The sequence below is a fragment of the Mustelus asterias genome, chromosome 14 (assembly GCF_964213995.1).
Source record: "Mustelus asterias chromosome 14, sMusAst1.hap1.1, whole genome shotgun sequence".
NCBI classification, from domain to species: domain Eukaryota; kingdom Metazoa; phylum Chordata; class Chondrichthyes; order Carcharhiniformes; family Triakidae; genus Mustelus; species Mustelus asterias.
In genome coordinates, this window is record NC_135814.1 from 84,030,274 (window position 1) to 84,050,761 (window position 20,488).

The following is a 20,488-nucleotide window of genomic DNA, read 5'->3' on the forward strand; positions in this document are numbered from 1 at the left end:
GGAGGCAGGCACACCTGAGGGCTCGGGCACACAGAGGTCTGCTGGAGGCCAGGATTCAGCTGTCCCCAGGCCAGCTGCTGGGCCTCTGGGTTTGTTCCACCCAAGGCTGGTGGAGATGCATCAGGAAACCCGGGGAGTTGTGGAAAGGCCTGTCAGCAACCATGTGTGGCTTTTGCTACCAAATAAACCTGTTGGACTTTAACCTGGTGTTGTTAAACTTCTTACTGTGTTTACCCCAGTCCAACGCCCGGCATCTCCACATCATGACTCCCCTAATAAGCCAGAGCTGTGTATAAGCTACAGGAATGGACACACAGCCAGTCACGCCACAAAGATGTCTGCGCGGAAACCTGCTCCCAGATTTTCGGAGGCAGACCAGGAGCACCTGCTAGATGCCGTGGAGGAGAGGCGTCATCGTCTGTTCCCCGGTCAGGGCCCCAACCCAAGGGGTGCATCCACCACGGCATTCTGGGAGGAGGTGGCAGAAGCGGTGAATGCCAGGAGCCTGACACCACACTCTGGCAGGGCAGTGCCACAAAAAATGAACAACATTCTGCAAGCAGCAAGGTTGGGTGAGTGAGCATCCATCTTGGAACCCTTCACATGCTTGGCACGGATCTCCAATCCTGCTTAGACACCTCAAGGCCATGCAACAAGTGACCCTTCCCCCCAGGAACAGAATCTAACCCCTTCCCCTCACCCCTCAATGATCACCCTTCAGTGGTGACCGCTTTCCCCGAAACTGTCATCACAATGCACTGCAATATGTTAATGCTTGCTACCCACCTTATCTTCCCACAGGAGAAGAAAATCCACAACGCACGGAAAACGACACAGACTGGTGGTGATGTGCCTGACCTGTGGCAGCTGCCCAGCATGGAGGAGCGTGTCATGGAGCTGGCAGGGGGTGATGGGCCATCCTGAATGGTCACTGACAGCCAGGTCGGCGTCCAGCATGCAAGTGAGCAGAAGCGCACCCTCAACCTCGGTCCTCCTCTAAGTAAGTGCTTGGAATGTTTTGTCTCCCTCCCCCTAATGTGTTTTTATTTACAGCTCTGGACCCAGAGGAACCCGGCCCTTCAGGTGTTGCCGCCGCCCCCACTGCCCTGGAGCGAACTGCCCCCTGGATGACACCTCGGAGGGAGGCACTGAGGAATCCTCCGAGGGCAGCACCACTGAAGCGTCACCGGCATGTACCACACAACCCACCAACACAGAGACAAGCACCACGGTGGGTACCTTTAGTGTTGAGGCTTCTGGGTCACGATCTGGTGGACGCATCACAGCCGCTGATGCACATCGGGTGGAGGCAGCACACCCGAGGGCTCGGGCACACGGAGGTCTACTGGAGGCCAGGATTCAGCTGTCCCCAAGCCAGCTGCTGGGCCTCTGCGTTTGTTCCTCCCAAGGCTGGTGGAGATGCATCAGGAAACCCGGGGAGTTGTGGAAAGGCTGTCAGCAACCATGCTGCGACTGCAAGGCTGTTTAGGGGAGTCAGAGTGCTGGCAGGAGGTGGAGCCGACACAGTGTGAGACCCAGGTCAACACTGCAACGGTGGCGACTGCAGTGGAAAGTCTGGTTCAGGGGTCTGTCCTCATGGGTGACAGGGTCCAGGCCATCCTGGAGACGCTACGGGCCACGGGCAAGTGTGTTTCTGGCATTCAGGAGGCACAGGGTTCGATGACCACGGGTGTCGGGGGCATGTGGGAGACACTGCTGGCCATGGCTCGGACTCTCGCTGGCATTCTGGAGACACAGCAGGCCGTGGCTGAGAGTCTCAACAACTTAGTCCAGGCTCAGAGGGCTACTGCTGAGGGGCTCCAGAGCCTGGCTCGCTCACAGAATGCTGTAGCGGAGGGGCTCCGGAGCCTGGCCGAGTCTCAGAGGGCCAGGGCTCACACATCATGGGGCAGACGCATCTAAACCTCCAGGACTGGCAGAGCCAGGTGATGATGTGGAGATGCCGGCGTTGGACTGGGGTAAACACAGTAAGAGTTTTAACAACACCAGGTTAAAGTCCAACAGGTTTATTTGGTGGCAAATACCATTAGCTTTCGGAGCGCTGCTCCTTCATCAGATGGAGTGGAAATGTGCTCTCAAACAGGGCACAGAGACACAAAAATCAAGTTACAGAATACTGATTAGAATGCGAATCCCTACAACCAGCCAGATCTTAAAGATACAGACAATGTGGGCCAGAGCTTCTGGAGCTCAGTCCAGCTACCTTGGCATCCCATGGAGTGCCCCCGGGGCTTCTGGGCACCGCAAGGGAGGAGGAAGGGCTTGAGCCCATGCCGGGGTCTTCCACCCAGGAGGTCCCGGACGCCCCGAGATCTTCCAACTTCCCCCTTCCTCACACTGGGGCATCTCAGGGCCAGCGAGATGAATAGGGTGGCACCGAAACAGTGCCATCCGCAATCCGGCCAGGGCCCTCCAGGTCTTGGCCACCCAGGGGATGTCCGCCAAGGGCATCACAGGCAATAGGATCCTTCATGACAGCTCGGTGAGCTGAATTCCCTTTTTGGTTCACACACACTGTGCACACTAACTCTGCAGTTTGCTCCACTCTGTGGTGCCTATGTCTACCCAAGATACACTGCAGGAATTTGCCAGGGTTCCTTTAATAGTGCCTTCCATCCCTACAGCCACCACCTGGAAGGAGAAAGACTGCAAATTCATGGGATCATCACCAACTGAAAGTTCCCCTTCAAGACATATTCCATACTGCCTTGGAAAATATCACCGTTCCTTCACTATCACTGGGCCAAAATTATGTATCTACCCCGTTAGGTGAATGTACCTACATCACATGAAGTGCAGCAGTTCAAATGATGACTCAGCTCTTTCTCACTGATAATTAGGGATGACCAATATATGTTGGCCTTGTCAAAGATGCTCACATCCCAATAATGAATATCAAAAACAAATCACTGCTAATCACAGGCAATGTGAATATTTCTAAAGGATTGTGATTGAATTTCTGATCAAACACACATCAACGATATTCTTCATTCTAATCTCTGAAGTCTAAGACATGGCATTGCTGGGTTTTAACATCAGAAGGAGCAGGAATGGACCATGTAGCATGCCAGTCCCTCAAACCTGCTCCTCCCATTCAATACAATCATGGCTGATCTTCGGCCTCATTTCCACTTCACCCATTTCCGATATCCCTCGATGTTCTGAGAGACCAATGATCTACTGTTGCGAAGTTGAGTTTGTGAAGTTGGAATTTGATGTAAAGATGTTAAAAAATTATAAAAATGCTCGAGGCCCCTTTAAAAGCTGGTTTTGTTTCAGTGCTTGGAAGTTTAAAATGTAAAGTACATATAGAGGCCAAGCTGAAACATTTAGAACCATAGAACCATAGAAAATTACAGCTCAGAAACAGGCCTTTTGGCCCTTCTTGTCTGTGCCGAACCATTTTTTGCCTAGTCCCACTGACCTGCACTTGGACCATATCCCTCCACACCCCTCTCATCCATGAACCCGTCCAAGTTTTTCTTAAATGTTAAAAGTGACCCCGCATTTACCACTTTATCCGGCAGCTCATTCCACACTCCCACCACTCTCTGCGTGAAGAAGCCCCCCCTAATATTCCCTTTAAACTTTTCTCCTTTCACCCTTAACCCATGCCCTCTGGTTTTTTTCTCCCCTAGCCTCAGTGGAAAAAGCCTGCTTGCATTCACTCTATCTATACCCATCAAAACCTTATACACCTCTATCAAATCTCCCCTCAATCTTCTACGCTCCAGGGAATAAAGTCCCAACCTATTCAATCTCTCTCTGTAACTCAGCTTCTCAAGTCCCGGCAACATCCTTGTGAACCTTCTCTGCACTCTTTCAATCTTATTTGCACACATGCTGGCCCCGGGCACTGGAAAAGTTCCCGGCCTCCCACATGGAGCACGAAGAGCAAACAACAGCTTGGTACTCTCCTGTAAATCATAGAAATCATGGAAACCTTACAGTGCAGAAAGAGGCCATTTGGCCCATCCACCCAGGCCCTACTCCATATCCCTACATATTTACCCGCTAATCCCTCTAACCTACACATCTCTGGAGACTAAGGGGCAATTTTAGCATGGCCAATCAACCTAACCCGCACATCTTTGGACTATGGGAGGAAACCGGAGCACCCGGAGGAAACCCACGCAGACACGGGGAGAATGTGCAAACTCCACACAGACAGTGACCCAAGCCGGGAATCGAACCCAGGTCACTGGAGCTGTGAAGCAGCAGTGCTAACCACTGTGCTACCGTGCCACCCAAGTGCCTTACTCCTTTAAGTTAAACTTTTGAAAGATGTTTTGAATCATACTGTGCAGAAGAAGGCCATTCGGTCCATCGAGTCTGCACCGACCACAGTCCCATCCAGGCCCTATCCCCATTGCTCCATGCTTTTACTTTAGCTAGTCCCGCTGACATTAAGGGGCAATTAAGCATGGACAATTCACTTAACCCACTCATCTTTGGATTGTGGGAGGAAACTGGAGCACCTGGAGAAAACCCACGCAGACACGGGGAGAATGAGTAAACTCCATACAGATAGTGACCCAAGCCAGGAATCGAACCTGGGTCCCTGGCACTGTGAGACAGCAGCGCTAACCACCATGCCACTGTGCCACCTCTTTGTTTTAGATAAAATCCAATTCTCTAGGGCTTTCTTTCCTGATCTTCGTTACTAGCCTTCACAAACTATAAACCACAGAAATTACCTCTGTCATATCATATCATAGAATCATAGAACCTATGGCACGGAGTCAGGCCCTTCAGCCAACCAAAATGTCCATCTAAGCTAACCCCATTTGCCTGCATTTGGCCCATATCACTCTAAGCCTTTCCTATCCATGTATTTGTCCAAATGCATTTTAAGTGTTGTCAATGTCCCTGCCTCAACCACTTCCTCCGGTAGCTCGTTCCACATACGTACCACCCTCCATGTAAAAAAGTTACTCCTCAGATTCCCATTAATTCTTTCCCCTCTTAACTTAAACCTATGCCCTCTAGTTCTTGATCCCCCAACACTGGAAATAAGACTAAGCGCATTCACCCTATTCATGCCTCTTATGGTTTTTACACCTCTATAAGGTCCCTCCTCAGTCTCCTACACTCCAAAGAAAAAAGTCCTAGCCACTCCAATCTCTCCCTATAAATCGGTCTGTTGAATCTGGCAACATTCTTGTAAATCTCTTCTGCACTGTCTCCAGTTTAATAACATCTTTCCTTTAGCAAGGCAAAACTGGACACAATACTCCAGGTATGGCCTCATCATTGTCCTGTTTGACAACTGCAACATAACTTCTCAACTTCTACACTCAATGCCCTGACTGATGAAGGCCAGCATGCCAAAAGCCTTCTTCACTGCCCTATCTACCTGTGACTCATAATCATAATGTCAAGTAAATCATGATGTGGAGATGTCAGCATTGGACTGGGGTGGGCACAGTGTAAGAGGAATTTTCTCAGGTATTCCCTGGGGTGCTCTGTACTTGTTGAACCTCACTCAACCAATACATAGACTGCGAAAGACAGCATATAGTTAAAGAAAAAAAAGGAATTTATTTGCTAATGCATGCATCAGGAGAGAGACACAGTCAAAGAGGGTTGACTGTCCTCTCTGGGCATAACTCTTGGTTAATTTGTGGTTATACAGTTTATACCATTGCATATTTTGTTCCAGGCACATTGTGAATTCTCACAATATATTTCAGGCAATTTATAATTACCTTAACCTAGTCTAATTATTATGGTAAAACTCAAATGAAGGGCCTCATACTAAGAATTCTATACTATCCCCCATCAGTCCCTGCTTTTGGCCCTTGGCTATAGCCCAAGATAAGACCATGGAATAGAAGTGTCCCAATAATTGTTCCTGTGTCCTGAAAGACGACTGGTTCCTTTGTACCCTTGCTTGCTCAACTTAACTGCCATCACTGGTACCGTCCCTTCTGTGGACTTGGACAACCTTGCACAGGCACACTTAACTACATTGACAAGCACCATCAATGCCAAGATCACCATGAAGAATATTGCAATCCCTTATAGGATTGATGTTCCCAAGGAACCTAGCCAGCCTGAGAGCCAACCACCTAAGGTAAATGGTTCAGGGTCTTTGAGTTTCTCCACCTTTTTCCTGATATGACTAACCAGATTTGCTATGTTTTCTGAACTATCTGGTATGTCCGTGCAACACCCTGATCCAATCACTGCACAAGTCCCACCCCTTGCTGCCAAGACATAATCCAATGCCAATCTGTACCATCTCATCATTAATCTTAGCAAGGGCAGTTGTTGTATCATTGGCGACTTGTTCCAAAATGGAGTGTAGAACCAGAATTTCACACATCGCTTTAGCTACTCCATATTGGGGAAACAATATGCCAAAGAACCGTTCTGTTTCTGTAATAGCTCGTCGATGTCTTGGCAGGAGATGGAGTTTAGGAGTGTGATATATGTATGGGATTACATATCCAAGGTAACACAACCCCTTCCATCCGACAGGGAGCCAAGGATATGACCTATCCCCACAAATCCAATATGTTCCATTGAGGGTTGGATAATTGTTGCCTTCTCTAAAGCAATAAGAAATATTGCAAGATTGGTCTTTACTGGGTGGAGTCAGGCATAGCCGGCTGGTTCGATCTACCAGGTGATCACATTCATTCATGCCAAGTTTTCCCCTTGGCCTTCCATGTTTCTAGCACAATATATCCCTTTTGGTTTTGGTGTTGGCTGTTTTAAAACTAAACTAGAAGCTGGTTTCTCGAGGTTATAGATAGGTGTATATGTGTTTATATAACCTAACTTCCCTGCACAAGAGTCATTGTTATGAAATTCTTTCCTTACCTCTCTACTGATGAATCCTGGTATTGGGTGTCCAGGAAACTTGGAATTCTGGGCTGTTTGATCCACCATTACTAACTCTGACCATATTAAGGGCATTGGCTGTAACAGTATTCCCCCTCCTGCATGTATGGGGATGTGCGAACATACCCAACACTTCACCTGACTAGTCAATCTAGCATATATGTGTGCCACATATAAGTAAGTATTAACTGTACCTTCCGAGGCGGACGCTGAAGGACATGAGTTGCTGGTCCCACCTTAGTCCAAATCTGTACATTCAATACTAAAAAGATATGATCACATACATTCATTACAGCAGTCTCTACAACTTTTGTCTTAGAATCAAACACAATCAATGTCAGATAATAATACAGCTTGTTGACAAAACTTGCACAATCACTCTGCCCCACTTTGCATGCGCTTGCGACTTGATTTGAATGTCTGATCGATCTTGATTGTAGCTGTGTCAGGTCAGAGACCTTCTGTGTGCATAATCTGTAATAGAATCCAGGTGGCCTCACGACCTTAAATTTAGCAATCAGAATAAAGTTGATCTAATCAGATTCTCTTTACTTCTACTTTTATATTAAATCATTCGGTCGTTGGGTCAGGTTCACTATCTTGCGGCTTACCACCAGGGTACGGTTTTAACCGAATCCAGTGTCTCCAGTGCGGGCCGCACTTCTCATCAATTAGGGCACATGTCTGCCCTGTAACCACCACATCAAAATACCCTTCCCAGCAAGTTCCTAGCCTCTTTCTGTCTGTCATGAAGTTCACCATTACCTTATCTCCCAGTGAAGGCAACTTAGGAGTACTCTCTCCCACCAATTTAGTCCAATCTCGGTGCTGCTGTTGCGTGATCACCTGCTTTTTAAGAAAATGTAGATGGCCTATTAGATCCCTCCATATTCAATTCATCCTCGCCACCATCCCTCAACTCTGAGGGTGATATGGTATGTGAAACCTCTGCTTTATTCCCAACATACGACAGATCTCTTTCAAAACTCTCCCTGTAAAATGAGTTCCCTGATCAGAATCTAGCTGAAGAGGCATTCCACACCTGGGAATGATCTCATTTGCTAATATCACAGCTACTATTGTAACTGTGGCATCTTTACATGGGAGTGCTTCAACCCATCGTGTAAACTGGTCTACAATTACTAAACAGTACATTTTCCCTGTACCTGTGATAGCGGCTCTGTAAAATCCATTTGTAAATAACCCCAGAGTCCTTTGGGTCTGGGTTGACTTCCCATTTTACTCTTGCAGGCACTAAAGTAGCACTAGGGTGCACTAGAGACATCTCTGACAATACTAACATTTCTTCAATAAATCAACCATTCTGTCCCTGCTCGTGTGTGCTATTCTGTGGTAAATCTTCAGCAGCGAATGCTGTATTACTTTAGGAACTATTATTTTCTCTTCTCTCCTCCATATTCTATCATGACCTATCTGTCCTCCATCTTTTTTCCATTGCTCCTTTTCCTCTTCATCTGCTGGTCCCTGCACTTGTTTTACATTAATATCTGGACTATCCTCAACTGCTACAGCTGCCAACCCTACAAGCTGTGTCCACTCCCAATCCTGTTTTAATAAGGCCTTTGCTGCCTGGTCAGAAAAATGATTTCCTTGCTATACTTTGTCCTCAATTTCCCTGTGAGCTTGAACTTTTATTACTGCTGCTTCTAAAGGAATGCCTGTCTGCCCGGAGTAAATTCCTGAGTATGCAGGCTATGGAGGATCACTTTTTCCCATCAAGGTGAGGGCTCCAAAACATTGACCGCTCCAAGACACAAGCTAATGCCCTTCACATACCGATGCATCCCTCTGGCAACTGAGTAACTGAGCGGGGCAACATCCCATCAGTCTCAATTTGCCCCATGCAATTACAGCTGCCTGTATTCCATCATTTTTCTCACAGAAAATGAGTAATGGTTTGGTGACCAAAGCTGGGGCTGTCACCAAAGCCTGCTTCAAATCTAAAAATCCCTGGACTTCTGCATCTCCCCACTCTATCTTTTCCTAACTAGCCCTTCATCCCTTTATCAAGTCCTGAAAGGGCTTTACCACTGGGGCATAACCTTCCACATAATTCCTGCAATAGTTAAAAGTCTTCAATACTTGCCTTACCATTTTCCAGTGAAAAGCCTTTATACACAAATAACTTTCCCCCGGTCCTCTGGAAACTATCTTTTTTCCCCCAAATTCTTTAACCTAATAACATCTTTGAAACAGAAACCAAACCTTTCAATTTGATCCCAGGCCATAACTTATTTTAATTGTTTGTTCTTAACTTAAATAACATAATTTTATTAAGGTAACTTGCTTACAGATTATTTTCTTATGTCAGAATCATCCCAAACTCAGACAACAGTGTTTTGGGCTTTCAACTGCCCATGAGTGTCTATCTTATCTCTTCTTTCCTTTAAGAAACCTTTGTTCCTTCATCTATTGCAATCACCTAAACTGCGTTCTACTTCCTAGAATTCCTTTAAATGTCTCTCTTGCATCCAATGAATCCCACTTTTGATTCTGTCCTCCTCTGTTTACTATCAGCTCTTCTATAATGTTTCTTTTATTACCTTGTTCATTTTCCTTTCTCATTTATTCCACTGAATTATTTCCCTCATCTCTAATTATATTAATCTGTCATTTTGGTGTTACAGGCGAGCTCTCCCTTTTAGCTCATCTGGTATCTAATGCCGTTTTCAACCTTCCCATATTCAAAATTTACAACAGGGTGTGCTATATGTTCAAAACTACTCCTCCAGTTTTGTGGTTGATTCACTATTTTGCATATCAATGTCACACATTTTAACTAAAATGCATTATGGCAGTGTAATAATTCCCATCATTAAACATGCACACCCATTCTACCTGATGCAACTCCCCTTTCTGTTAAATTTTTTGATTTCATGTCTTAAAACTACTGCAAGTCTTATAACACAAAGATCCATCCTGTCTGGGACAGAATGAGTTAATTCTCTACTTGTTTCAGCAGGGGTGGAGTAACTTCGCTCAGATTGACATCATCACTTCAAACACTCTGGAATAATTCTTTCCATTTATCTTTTCATTGTTAGTTCTATCAAGAATACATTTTCAAAAGTAACAACAAGCTTGATCCAGATTAATCCAAAATTAAATTTATTTTTACCACTTTTAAATATCCTTACTAAATTAAAACTTTTACACTTACTTACAATCTCTCCACTTTAGCTCAAAATTTGCATGATTAATTATTTCTACAACTTTGCCTCCATAACCAACACAGGCAAATACAAAATCAAATCAACTGTGTGCCTAAATGGTTAACTCTCCTTACAATTTTTCAGTTGGAACATAACACCATTTTGAAATTGATTTTCCATTCCCAACATGGCATCTCTGTCAGATTCCTATTCTTGAAAATGATCATGCATCGCACAATTACATCCTCTCTCTCTCTCTCTGTGCCATACACGGAGAGTCTGTGCCTACTTTTAACCCTCTTTGGTCTATGATGCTTTAGACCAACCAATTTAACCTGTCTCTCTCTCTCTCTCTCACAAATCTTTTACAGGAGACCTGTACTCCTGTTACCTCTCCCTGCTAGTTCTCTCACATGGCCTTGTTCCTACCTCTGAAACCCCTCCCTGTGAGTTCCTTCTGCCTGAGCCAGCCGCCGTCTGTACGCACGGTCTAGCCACTTGACGTTTCTCTAGCTATGCGGCTCTTCGCTCCGCTGCATAGGAGCGTCCGAGACTCTGTCCCCGGCCCCGCTACATTTAAGCGTAGCTTCTCTGCAAATGCCCCTTCTACCCAGGCAGCTTTTCGCTCCCCTCCGTAGGAGATCGAGAGTCCATCCCCAGCCTCTCTACGTTAAGCGTGGGCTCTTTACATACGCACTGCTTTCACATCTCTTTTCCAGTCCAAGATACTCAACTTATGGCTTACGGTTACCAGACGCGCAGCCCCCTAACTACTGGGTGGTATTTAAAGAATGTTCTCACCCACTTGTGAACACGTTTCGCCGCCGGTCACCGGTGAGCACTCTGCTGTTGCAGCACCAAATTATAAGAGGAATTTTCTCAGGTATCCCCTGGGGTAGGTAGTCTGTACTTGTTGAACCTCACTCAACCAGTACATAGGCTGTGAAAGACAGTATATAGTTGAAGAACGAAAAGGAATTTATTTGCTAATGCATGCATCAGGAGAGAGACACAGTCAATGAGGTTGACTGTCCTCCCTGAGCTAATATTGCTCGATAAAATTATTATATTATTTTGAACAATTCAATATCCCACCCAGTCTTGTCAATCAGACTGGAGGGTCCAATCACAATATTCAACATTATTACCTTAGCCAATAACATTTCACCTGTCAACAGGAATATGAGATTATTAACTTATTGCTCATGGTTCCTTCCCCTTTACCTTGGAAACCTAACCCACGTCATTATTAGTAACCAAGGCCATTATTAACAACTGTGATTTTAATTGGTGAAAGGAGTCATTCTTTCACTGGAACCTGGGCCTCCTTTATCATCTTGAGAGACTGCTCCAGCCTCGCTACCCATGAACGAATTTACTCCCTTAAATAGCAGGCCTATGATTAAACTTGTTTTTATGTATCCAAAAACAGATAAGGAAAGCTGTCTTTCTGTGCTCCATTTTATTAAAAGAATTTGGTCTGTCTACCACTGTGTTTCCCATCATGCTGCATTCAGAATGAAGTTGGCCAAGGCGCACAATACATATGTATTGAAAATACAGTTTAAACTTATAATATAATACTTGGTTAATTTGTGGTTATACAGTTTATGATACCTTTGCATATTTCCAGGCACATTGTGAATTCTCACTATATATATATAAGGCACTTTATAATTACCTTAACCTAGCCTACTTATTATAGTAAAACTAAAATGAAGGGCCTCATACTAGGAATTCTACACTACCCATAATCACACAGTAAGAAGTCTCACAACACCAGGTTAAAGTCCAACAGGTTTACTTGGAATCATGAGTTTTTGGAGCGCTGCTCCTTCATCAGGTGAATGGAGAGGTGGGTTCACAAACATGCCATATATAGACAGAGAGGCAAGTAAATCATGTCCATTTTCCTCAATGCGTGCATTCAAATCTTCAACCTCTCTCAGATAGGTGCAGTCCTGCTTTTTGAAAATTACTGTCTTTTCATGACCTATTCAATGCTTGCCTATGCTTTGTCTGTCTTCTATTTTTGCTTTCTACTTTCCTAATTGCTTTCAACAGTTTTGCTTCCCTCGAATCTGAGCTCCCTCTCAGATTCCTATCCCCCTGGCATCTAGTCTAAACCTTTCTCAACAGCATGAACAAAGTATTTTTACAAAAGCCTCTTTTGGTTTCTGAATATATTCGGGTGATCACTGATTTTGAACTTCATTCAAACTCATGCAGTAGAAGTGAAGTGACTCATTCAAGTTTCCATTCCAAGTGATGGACTGTCAGTGTCTTTAAGATGATAGTGATTGCTTCCACCCCTGTGCAGGTCTGCAGCAAATCATCTTCGTTAGGCCAAACAATTCATTTTGATTGGTTTCACCAAAGCGTGCAAAGACATTGATCTACCAGTTGAGTATTTCAGCAGCAATGGGGGCGATCTTACCAAAATAAATTCTAAGTGCCAAACAAGCGGGAAAGTTTCAGACCTGTTTTTTCGGCAAGAGAAAAATGCAAATGTTATGCCACTTAGAGAGGCAAAGTGTGATTCTCACCAGTAGATGGAGGGGATGGAGTCTATTCACACCGAAAAGTTAGCTGCTGACTGCGAGAGGGCGCTATTGCACATTTGCCTGATTTCCCAATGCAGTATGTACAAGAGTACATAGTGCATTGGGAGATTGTCACTCCCCCATTTCCCCAGACATCACCACCTTATCCCCAATCACCACCCCCCCCCCCCCCCCCCACACAATCGAGATCCTTGATTGCGGTCCCCCCGGGCGATCACCGCCCCCGTTCACATCTCCCAGCTGATCGCCACCCCCATTCCTTCCCCCCCCCCCCCCCAGCTGAACGCCACCCTCACTAAATTCTCAGACCTCGCTGCAGTGGGAATGTGGCATGAACAGGCAGTAAGATCTCAACCAATGTGTCTCTTCAAATAAAGGCTTGGAAATGTTTGAAGGCTGATCTCCAGTTATATCTTTCACTGCCTAGCCATCTGAGTTGTAACATATGAACATATGAGCATATGAATTAAAAGCAGGCGTAGGCTACTCAGCTTCAAGCCTGCTCCACTATTCAATAAAATCATGGCTGCCCTATTTGTGACTTCACACATTCCTAGTTACCACTGATAACCTTTCACCCCCTTGCTTATGAAGAAACTATCTACATCTGCCTTAAAAATAAGTTTAAAAGTCTGCTTTCACCGCCTTTTGAGGAAGAGATTTCCAAATACTTCTCACAGCCCTCTGAGAGAAAAATAATTATCCCCATCTCTGTTCTCATATGGAACAATAGAAATCCAGAGATGGCACAGTGGTTAGCACTGCTGCCACACAGTGCCAGGGACCCGGGTTCAATTCCAGCCTTGGTCACTGTCTGTGTGGAGTCTGCACATTCTCCCCGTGTCTGTGTGGGTTTCCTCCAGGTGCTCCGGTTCCCTCCCACAATCCAAAAATGTGTGGGTTAGTTTGATTGGCCATGATAAATTGACCCTAGTGTCAAGGAATTAACAGGGTAAATATGTGGGGTTACAGGAATAGACCTGGGTGGGATTGTGGTCGGTGTGGATTCGATGGGCTGAATGGCCTCCTTCTGCACTATAGGAATTTGATAAAGTTTGGAATATAATTATTGCTAAGAACAGAAGCCAATGCTGTTAATTGATGATGGGACCATAAGACCATAAGACATAGGAGCAAAGTAGACCATTCGGCCCATCGAGTCTGCTCTGCCATTCAATGAGATCATGACTGGTCTGATGTGCTAATCTTCAACTCCACTCTCCTGCCTTATTCCCATAATCCTTGATTCCCTTACTGATTGTAAGACCATGCGACATAGGAGCAGAAGTAGGCCATTCAGCCCATTGTTGGGTGAACAGAACTTGCTGTGAGTTAAGAAATGGGAAGCAGGATTTCAGAAGAGTTGAAGTTTAGAATCGGTGGAACATGGGAAGGCAGCCTTGAGCCCATTGGAGCAGTTAAACAGCGTAAAAAATCAGACCAAGTGAAAGAGGTGATGATCAGTTCCAGTAAAATAGACTGCTGAATATGCAGCTCCAACACAGCAAAGCAGTTGTATAAATGTAAAGCTTTTCAAAGTGACAAGCATTCACCTGTTTTATACCTGAATGCAAAATAAATCATACACAAAGCGGTGACATCTGTGTTAGGACAGCTCAGCAAAGTTCACAGTTCAAAGTTTTTGTATTGCACTTTGAGAATAGCTATGGTCTCTCATTCTTTGTTTGCTTTTTTTAACCACAGGACAATCAAAATGAAATGAAAGCAAAACAAGAGGAACCAATAGCAATCCACTGCTCTGAATAATGGTGTATTCTCTGACACATTTTAATTCTTGGTCTGTTTTTGCTGATGTGTGCTTGAGATTGTTTAAAATAACAAAGGTTGTCTCTGCAATGGCCTCTCGAACATATAAATACTGAACGTCCAGAGCGATGATATTTGCTTTTCCAACTGAGAGCTCAACATGGGAAAGGTAAGGTCGACTCTCATACTTTTCACATCATTAATAATTCATTGGGAAATACAAGAATTTCATTTTATTTATGTTCCACACAGATCATTTTTTACGAGGACAGGAACTTCCAGGGTCGGCACTATGAGTGCAGCACTGACTGTGCTGACCTGTCCCCTTACTTCAGCCGCTGTAACTCCATCCGTGTTGAGAGTGACTGGTGGGTGACGTATGAAAAACCCAATTACATGGGATACCAGTATGTTCTGACCAGGGGAGAATATCCTGACTACCAGCGCTGGATGGGATTCAATGACAACATCAGGTCATGTCGCTCCTTCCCACAAGTGAGTAATAAATTTGTGGCCCTGATAAGCACTCATCAACTGATTTATATTGAAATTCCCTGTTTATTTATCATTTATTTAATAAATCAAAAAAACCATTCCCACTTTCCTTTAATCAATTTCCTTCATGATTAATCCAAATTTTAAGCTGAAATCTAAATTGCAAATTGCAATTGTTGGTCTATGATGTAACAGTCTGGATTTTCCTCAGGTAGTCCTATTTGCCCTTTGCAGAGAGAGTTGAATGTTTCAATGCATTCTTCCAAACGTTAGAGAATACAGGTAGTGTTTCCTCAATCTCTCCTCACTGGACAATCCTGCCATCCCAGTGAATCATTGCACTCCCTCTATGACAATCGAATCCTCCCTTAGTAAGAAGGCCAAAGCTATGCACAATGCCTCAGGTGGGGTCTCATCAAGGGTCTATACACTTGATAAAGAACATATCGACTCCTGTACTCGATCCCCTTGCAATGAAGACCAACATACCATTCCCTTTTCTATTGCTTGCTGCACCTGCATACTTGCTTTCAGTGATTCATGAACAAGGGCACCCAGGATATCAACACTTCTCAATCTCTCACCGTTTAAAAATGTTCTGCATGTTTGTTTTTCCTGCCAAAATGAACAACTTCATATTTTTTCACTTTGTATTCCATCTGCAATGTTCTTGCCCACTCACATAATGGGCAAGTGTCCAAATCCCCTTGAAGCATCTTTGCATCCTCCTCATAATTCACATTTCTATCGAGTTTGGTGTCATCAGCAAATTTGAAAATATTACATTTGGTCCCCACATCCAAATCATTGATATAGATTGTGAGTAGCTGGGACTTAAGCACCAATTCTTGCAGTACCCAACTAGTCACAGCCTGCCAATGTGAGAAGGAGAATGTTCCTTCCTGTTCTCTGTTTTCTGTCAGTTAACCTATTTTCAATCCATGCCATATATTATGCCCATTCACATCTGCTCTAATTTTGTTTGCTATCTCTTTTGTGGGAACTTATCAAAAGCCTTTGGAAAATCCAAGTTCACCACATCTTCTCGTTCTCCCTTATCTATTCTGCTAGTGACATCCTCAAAGAACTCCAATAGTTTGTCAAATATGACTTGCCTTTCACAAACCGAATTCTAAAAAGCTCCAAATCATCAGGCTTACGACTCTATTTTGGCAGCTTCATAAACCTCTTTCTTTGATCTATCAAAATCATTAACTTCCCTATTTAGCCATGGTTGGATCACTATTGGGCTTTTGTGTTTCAAGGGAGTGTAAATTTGTTGTAAAGCATGTATTAATTCATGAAATGCTACTATTCCCTGTCTACCATCAGACTTTTAAATGCAGCCTCGCAATGTACCACAATCAACTTGCCCCTCATCCCTTTGTAGTTTCCTTTGTTTAGATTTGAGTCCCGAGTTTCAGGTTGAACTACATCACTGTGGGCAGCACGTTGGCACAGTGGTTAGCACTGCTGCCTCACAGCACCAGGGACCTGGGTTCAATTCCAGACTCGGGTCACTGTCTGTGTGGAGTTTGCATGTTCCCTCCGTGTGAGTTTCCTCCTGGTGCTCCGGTTTCCTCCCACAGTCTGAAAGACGTGCGACTCGGGGATTTTCACAGTAACTTCACTGCAGTGTTAATGTAAGCCGGCTTGTGACTAATAAATAAACTTCTAAACTTCATGTAAAACTCCCTTATGTACTGATCACTCTTCCTTAAAGATTCCTTTACAACAAGATTATTAATTAAAGCGTCCTCAACAGACTGTTCTAGAAAACTATCTTGCAAAAATTCCAGGATTTTGTCCTCCACAGCATAAGTGCTAATTAGATTTACGGTCTGTAAGTAGATGAAATACCGCATGATTACTGTATGACATTTGTTCCATTGCTAAATTGCCCCTTAGTGTCCAGGATGCATAGGTTAAAGGGATTAGTGGGATAGATATGTGGGGATAGGGCCCAGGTGGAATTGTTGTCGGTGCAGACTCGATGGGCCGAATGGCCTCCTTCTGCACTCTAGTGATTCTATGATTCTATGCTTCAATGATTCCGTGTACCTATAATTTCCTGATTTATACTGTGCCCTATATTACCACTACTGTTTGTTGGCCTAAAAATAACTCCCACCAATGTTTGCTGCCCCTTGCTTTATCTTAGCTCCACCCAAACTGGATTGACATAGTGATCATCCAATCTAAGATCCTCTCTCATAATCCACTGATCTATCTGATTACAGTACCGAGGTAGCAATTACAGAATGAGGATTTACGAGAGGCCCGACTTTGGGGGACAGATGATGGAAATCATGGATGACTGTCCCTCTGTCTACGATCGTTTCCGTTACCGTGACATTAACTCCTGCCATGTGATGGACGGTTACTGGATCTTCTATGAACAGCCCAACTACAGAGGCCGACAGTACTTCATGAGACCCGGTGAATACAGGAGATACAGTGACTGGGGTGGCTACAACTCAACTATCGGATCTTTCAGACGCATGAGGGATTTTTAATTGCTTGTTGAAAACTAAATTTTGCCCATGCTAAAATATTCTGAAACATAATAAATATGCTATCAGCACAACTGATTTGATTGTGATTTTGTATGTCTGCTACTATGGATATTTTATGCTCATGAGGGGCAATATTTTACGGTCTCACTTGTCCCAAAACAATAAAATCCTGCCCGAGGTCAACGGACCTTCCCAAGCACCACCCCCCTCCCACTCCGATTCCCGTGTCGGGCAGGGCAGTAAATTTCCAGCCAGGATGAAAAAAATTATGATAAATTCCGACCATAATAAAAATAAGAATATATACGGCACCCAGATGCTAATTTTCATTATTTAAATTATTAATTCAGACCGCTATTCAGGTGGATGAATCCTACTAATTTCATGCAAGATGTCGTGACTTATCATGAAAGCAACAAGTAAAGAAATAATAGGATCCCATTTTTAAAAAAACTACCCTTCAGTTACATACCATTCTTTTGCATAGTTTCAATTTCTGATTTTAACTAATAGCACCACCACTGACTGAACTTGCCGACCGACGCCTGAAGAATATATCTGTCAGATTGGGCCTGTGACAGGTGGTGAAGGAACCAAAACCTGGGAAAGACATACCGATCGAGCGATTGATAGATTGTCATCTATCAATCACAGGAGCATGTGCCATGTCAGTATTGGTAAGAATGACAACTACACTGCACAGTCCTTGTGCAAACCTAAATAACTCTTCAGAGGCCAGTGTGCCTTCACCGGATTCCCTTTATTTACAAACTCAATTCCACTTCTAAAAGTGCTTTAGGTACACAGTCAGAATCCGGTGTGTCAGCAGCCCTGACACTCTTCAGTATATATACAGGTGAGACTCCCTGATTGGGAAGGCAATCATTACCTCAATCAGGGAACTCTTACTTCAAGAGGCCAACCTCATGAGCCTCTTTGAGGTTAATACAGAGACGATGGCCTGGTTTCAAATTGATTGTGCTGCACCACCTGCGTGCTAATGTGATAGATTCAAAAAGGATCTAACAACTCAAACTAAGCACACATTAGGCACTGTTGGTCATCAGCACCTGCAGAATTCAACCACAACTTAGTCCCTCACCCTACCATTACCTTCAAGCTGGGGGATCAGCCCTGGTTCAATGAAGAATGAAGGAGGACATGCCAGGAGCATATCTGAAAAGGAGGTGTAAACCTGGTGAAGATCCAACACAGGACCACTTTCATTCCAAAGAGCGCAAGCAGCAATGACAGAGCTAATTGATCCCAGAACCAATGGATCAGATCAGAGCTCTGCAGTCCTGCCTCATCTATTACAAAGAACAAAGAACCAAGAAAATTACATCACTGGAATAGGCCTTTCGGCCCTCCAAGCCTGTGCCAATCATGATGCCCTAACTAAATTTTTAAAAATTAACGAATTAAAAAAAAATCTTCTGGCCTTACTTGGACCATATCCCTCTATTCCCTCCCTGTTCATATACCCATATACCCATCCAGATGTCTCTTAAATGTTGCTAATGTGCCTGCTTCCACCACCTCCTCTGGCAGCGCGTTCTAGGCACCCACCACTCTCTGCAAGAAAAACCTCCCCCACACATCTCCCTTAAACTTTCCCCCTCTCATCTTGAGCCTGTGCATCCTTGTAATTGACACTTCAACCCTTCAAAAAAGCCACTGACTATCCATCCTGTTTATGCTTTTCATAATTTTGCAGACCTCTAACAGGTCTCCCCTCAGCCTCCATCTTTCCAGAGAAAACAATCCTAGTTTATTCAACCTCTCCTCATAGCCAACGCCCTTGAGACCAGGCAACATCCTGGTGAACCGTTTTTGCACTCTCTCCAAAGCTTCCTTGTCATTCTGATAATGTGGTGCCCAAAACTGCATGCAATATTCCAAATGCAACCTAACCAAGGTTTTATATAGCTGCAACATGATTTCACAACTCTTGCAGTCAATGCCTCGGTGGATGAAGGCAAGCATGCTATATGCCTTCTTAATCACCTTGGCCACCTGTGTTGCACTTTTAGGGAATTATGGACTTGCATACCCAGATCCCTCTGTATGTTAATGTTCCTAAGGGTTCTGCCATTTACAGTATAATTCAAACCTAAATTTGATCCTCCAAAATGCATCACCTCGCATTGTCCGGATTAAACTCCACCTGCCATTTCTGTGCCCAAGTCTCCAATCTATCTAAATCCTGTTGTATCCTCTGACAATTCCTGGCACAATCAGCAACTCCACCAATCCTCGTATCATCCGCAAACTTACTACTCGGACCACCATTCTTGGATGGTGGTGGACAATTCAACAACTAACTGGAGAAGAAGGCTCCATCCCATCATCAATGCTGGGAGAGCCCAGCACATCAGTGCAAAAGACAAGGCTGAAGCATTTTCAGCCAGAGTTGCAAACTGAATCATTCATCTCAGCCTCCTCCTGAGAATCCAAACATCAAAGATGCCAGTTTTCAGTTAATTCAATTCTCACCACGTGATATACAGGTATGGCTGAAGGAACTGGATATTGCAAAGGCTATGGGCCTTAATAATATCCGAGCAACAGTATGAAAATTTGGGCTCCAGAATTAAAGCTCCTTAGCCAAACTGTCTCAGTACAGCTATGACACTGGCATTTTGCTAACAATGTGGAACATTGTGTAAGTATGTTTCAATCACAAAGATTTACACAAGCCCAATCCAGCCAATTACCACCCTATCAGTCGACTCACCGTTATCAGCCAAGTGTTGGAAAGTGTCGTCACTGCTAAAGCTATCTATACACAGCAATGTCCTGCTAAATGTTGCTCAGCTTGAATTCCACCAGGACCACATGGCTCCTGACTTTATTACAGCCTTGGTCCAAACATGGCTGAGGTGAGGTGAGAATGAATGCCCTTTGCAGTGAGGCAGCAGCATTTTATTGAGTGTCACACCGAAAAGCCCACGCAAAAATTAAATCAATGGGAAGCAGAGGGAAAATTCTCCACTGGTCGGAGTCATACAGCACAAAGGAACATAGCTATGGTTGTTGAAGTCCTACCACCAAAGTCTCAGGCCATTGCTGCAGGAGTTCCTCAGGACAGCATCTTTGGCCT

The 20,488-nt window shown here is 44.3% G+C and overlaps 1 protein-coding gene across 3 annotated transcripts; it reads left to right on the plus strand.

Annotated features, from left to right (window-relative positions):
* Positions 1-12,183: 12,183 nt before the first annotated feature.
* LOC144503824 (gamma-crystallin S-1-like) lies at positions 12,184-17,385 on the plus strand. Of its 3 annotated transcripts, none has more exons than XM_078228747.1 (3): positions 12,184-12,192; positions 14,627-14,869; positions 17,110-17,385. In XM_078228747.1, exons 1-3 carry the CDS (start codon positions 12,184-12,186, stop codon positions 17,383-17,385), a joined length of 528 nt encoding a protein of 175 aa, XP_078084873.1. The 3 variants fall into 3 exon arrangements, with proteins under 3 accessions (XP_078084873.1, XP_078084875.1, XP_078084874.1); XM_078228749.1 differs by lacking the exon at positions 12,184-12,192 and adding an exon at positions 14,523-14,543; XM_078228748.1 differs by lacking the exon at positions 12,184-12,192 and adding an exon at positions 14,535-14,543 and having other exon boundaries at positions 14,627-14,873; positions 17,117-17,385.
* The last annotated feature ends 3,103 nt before the right edge of the window (positions 17,386-20,488 follow it).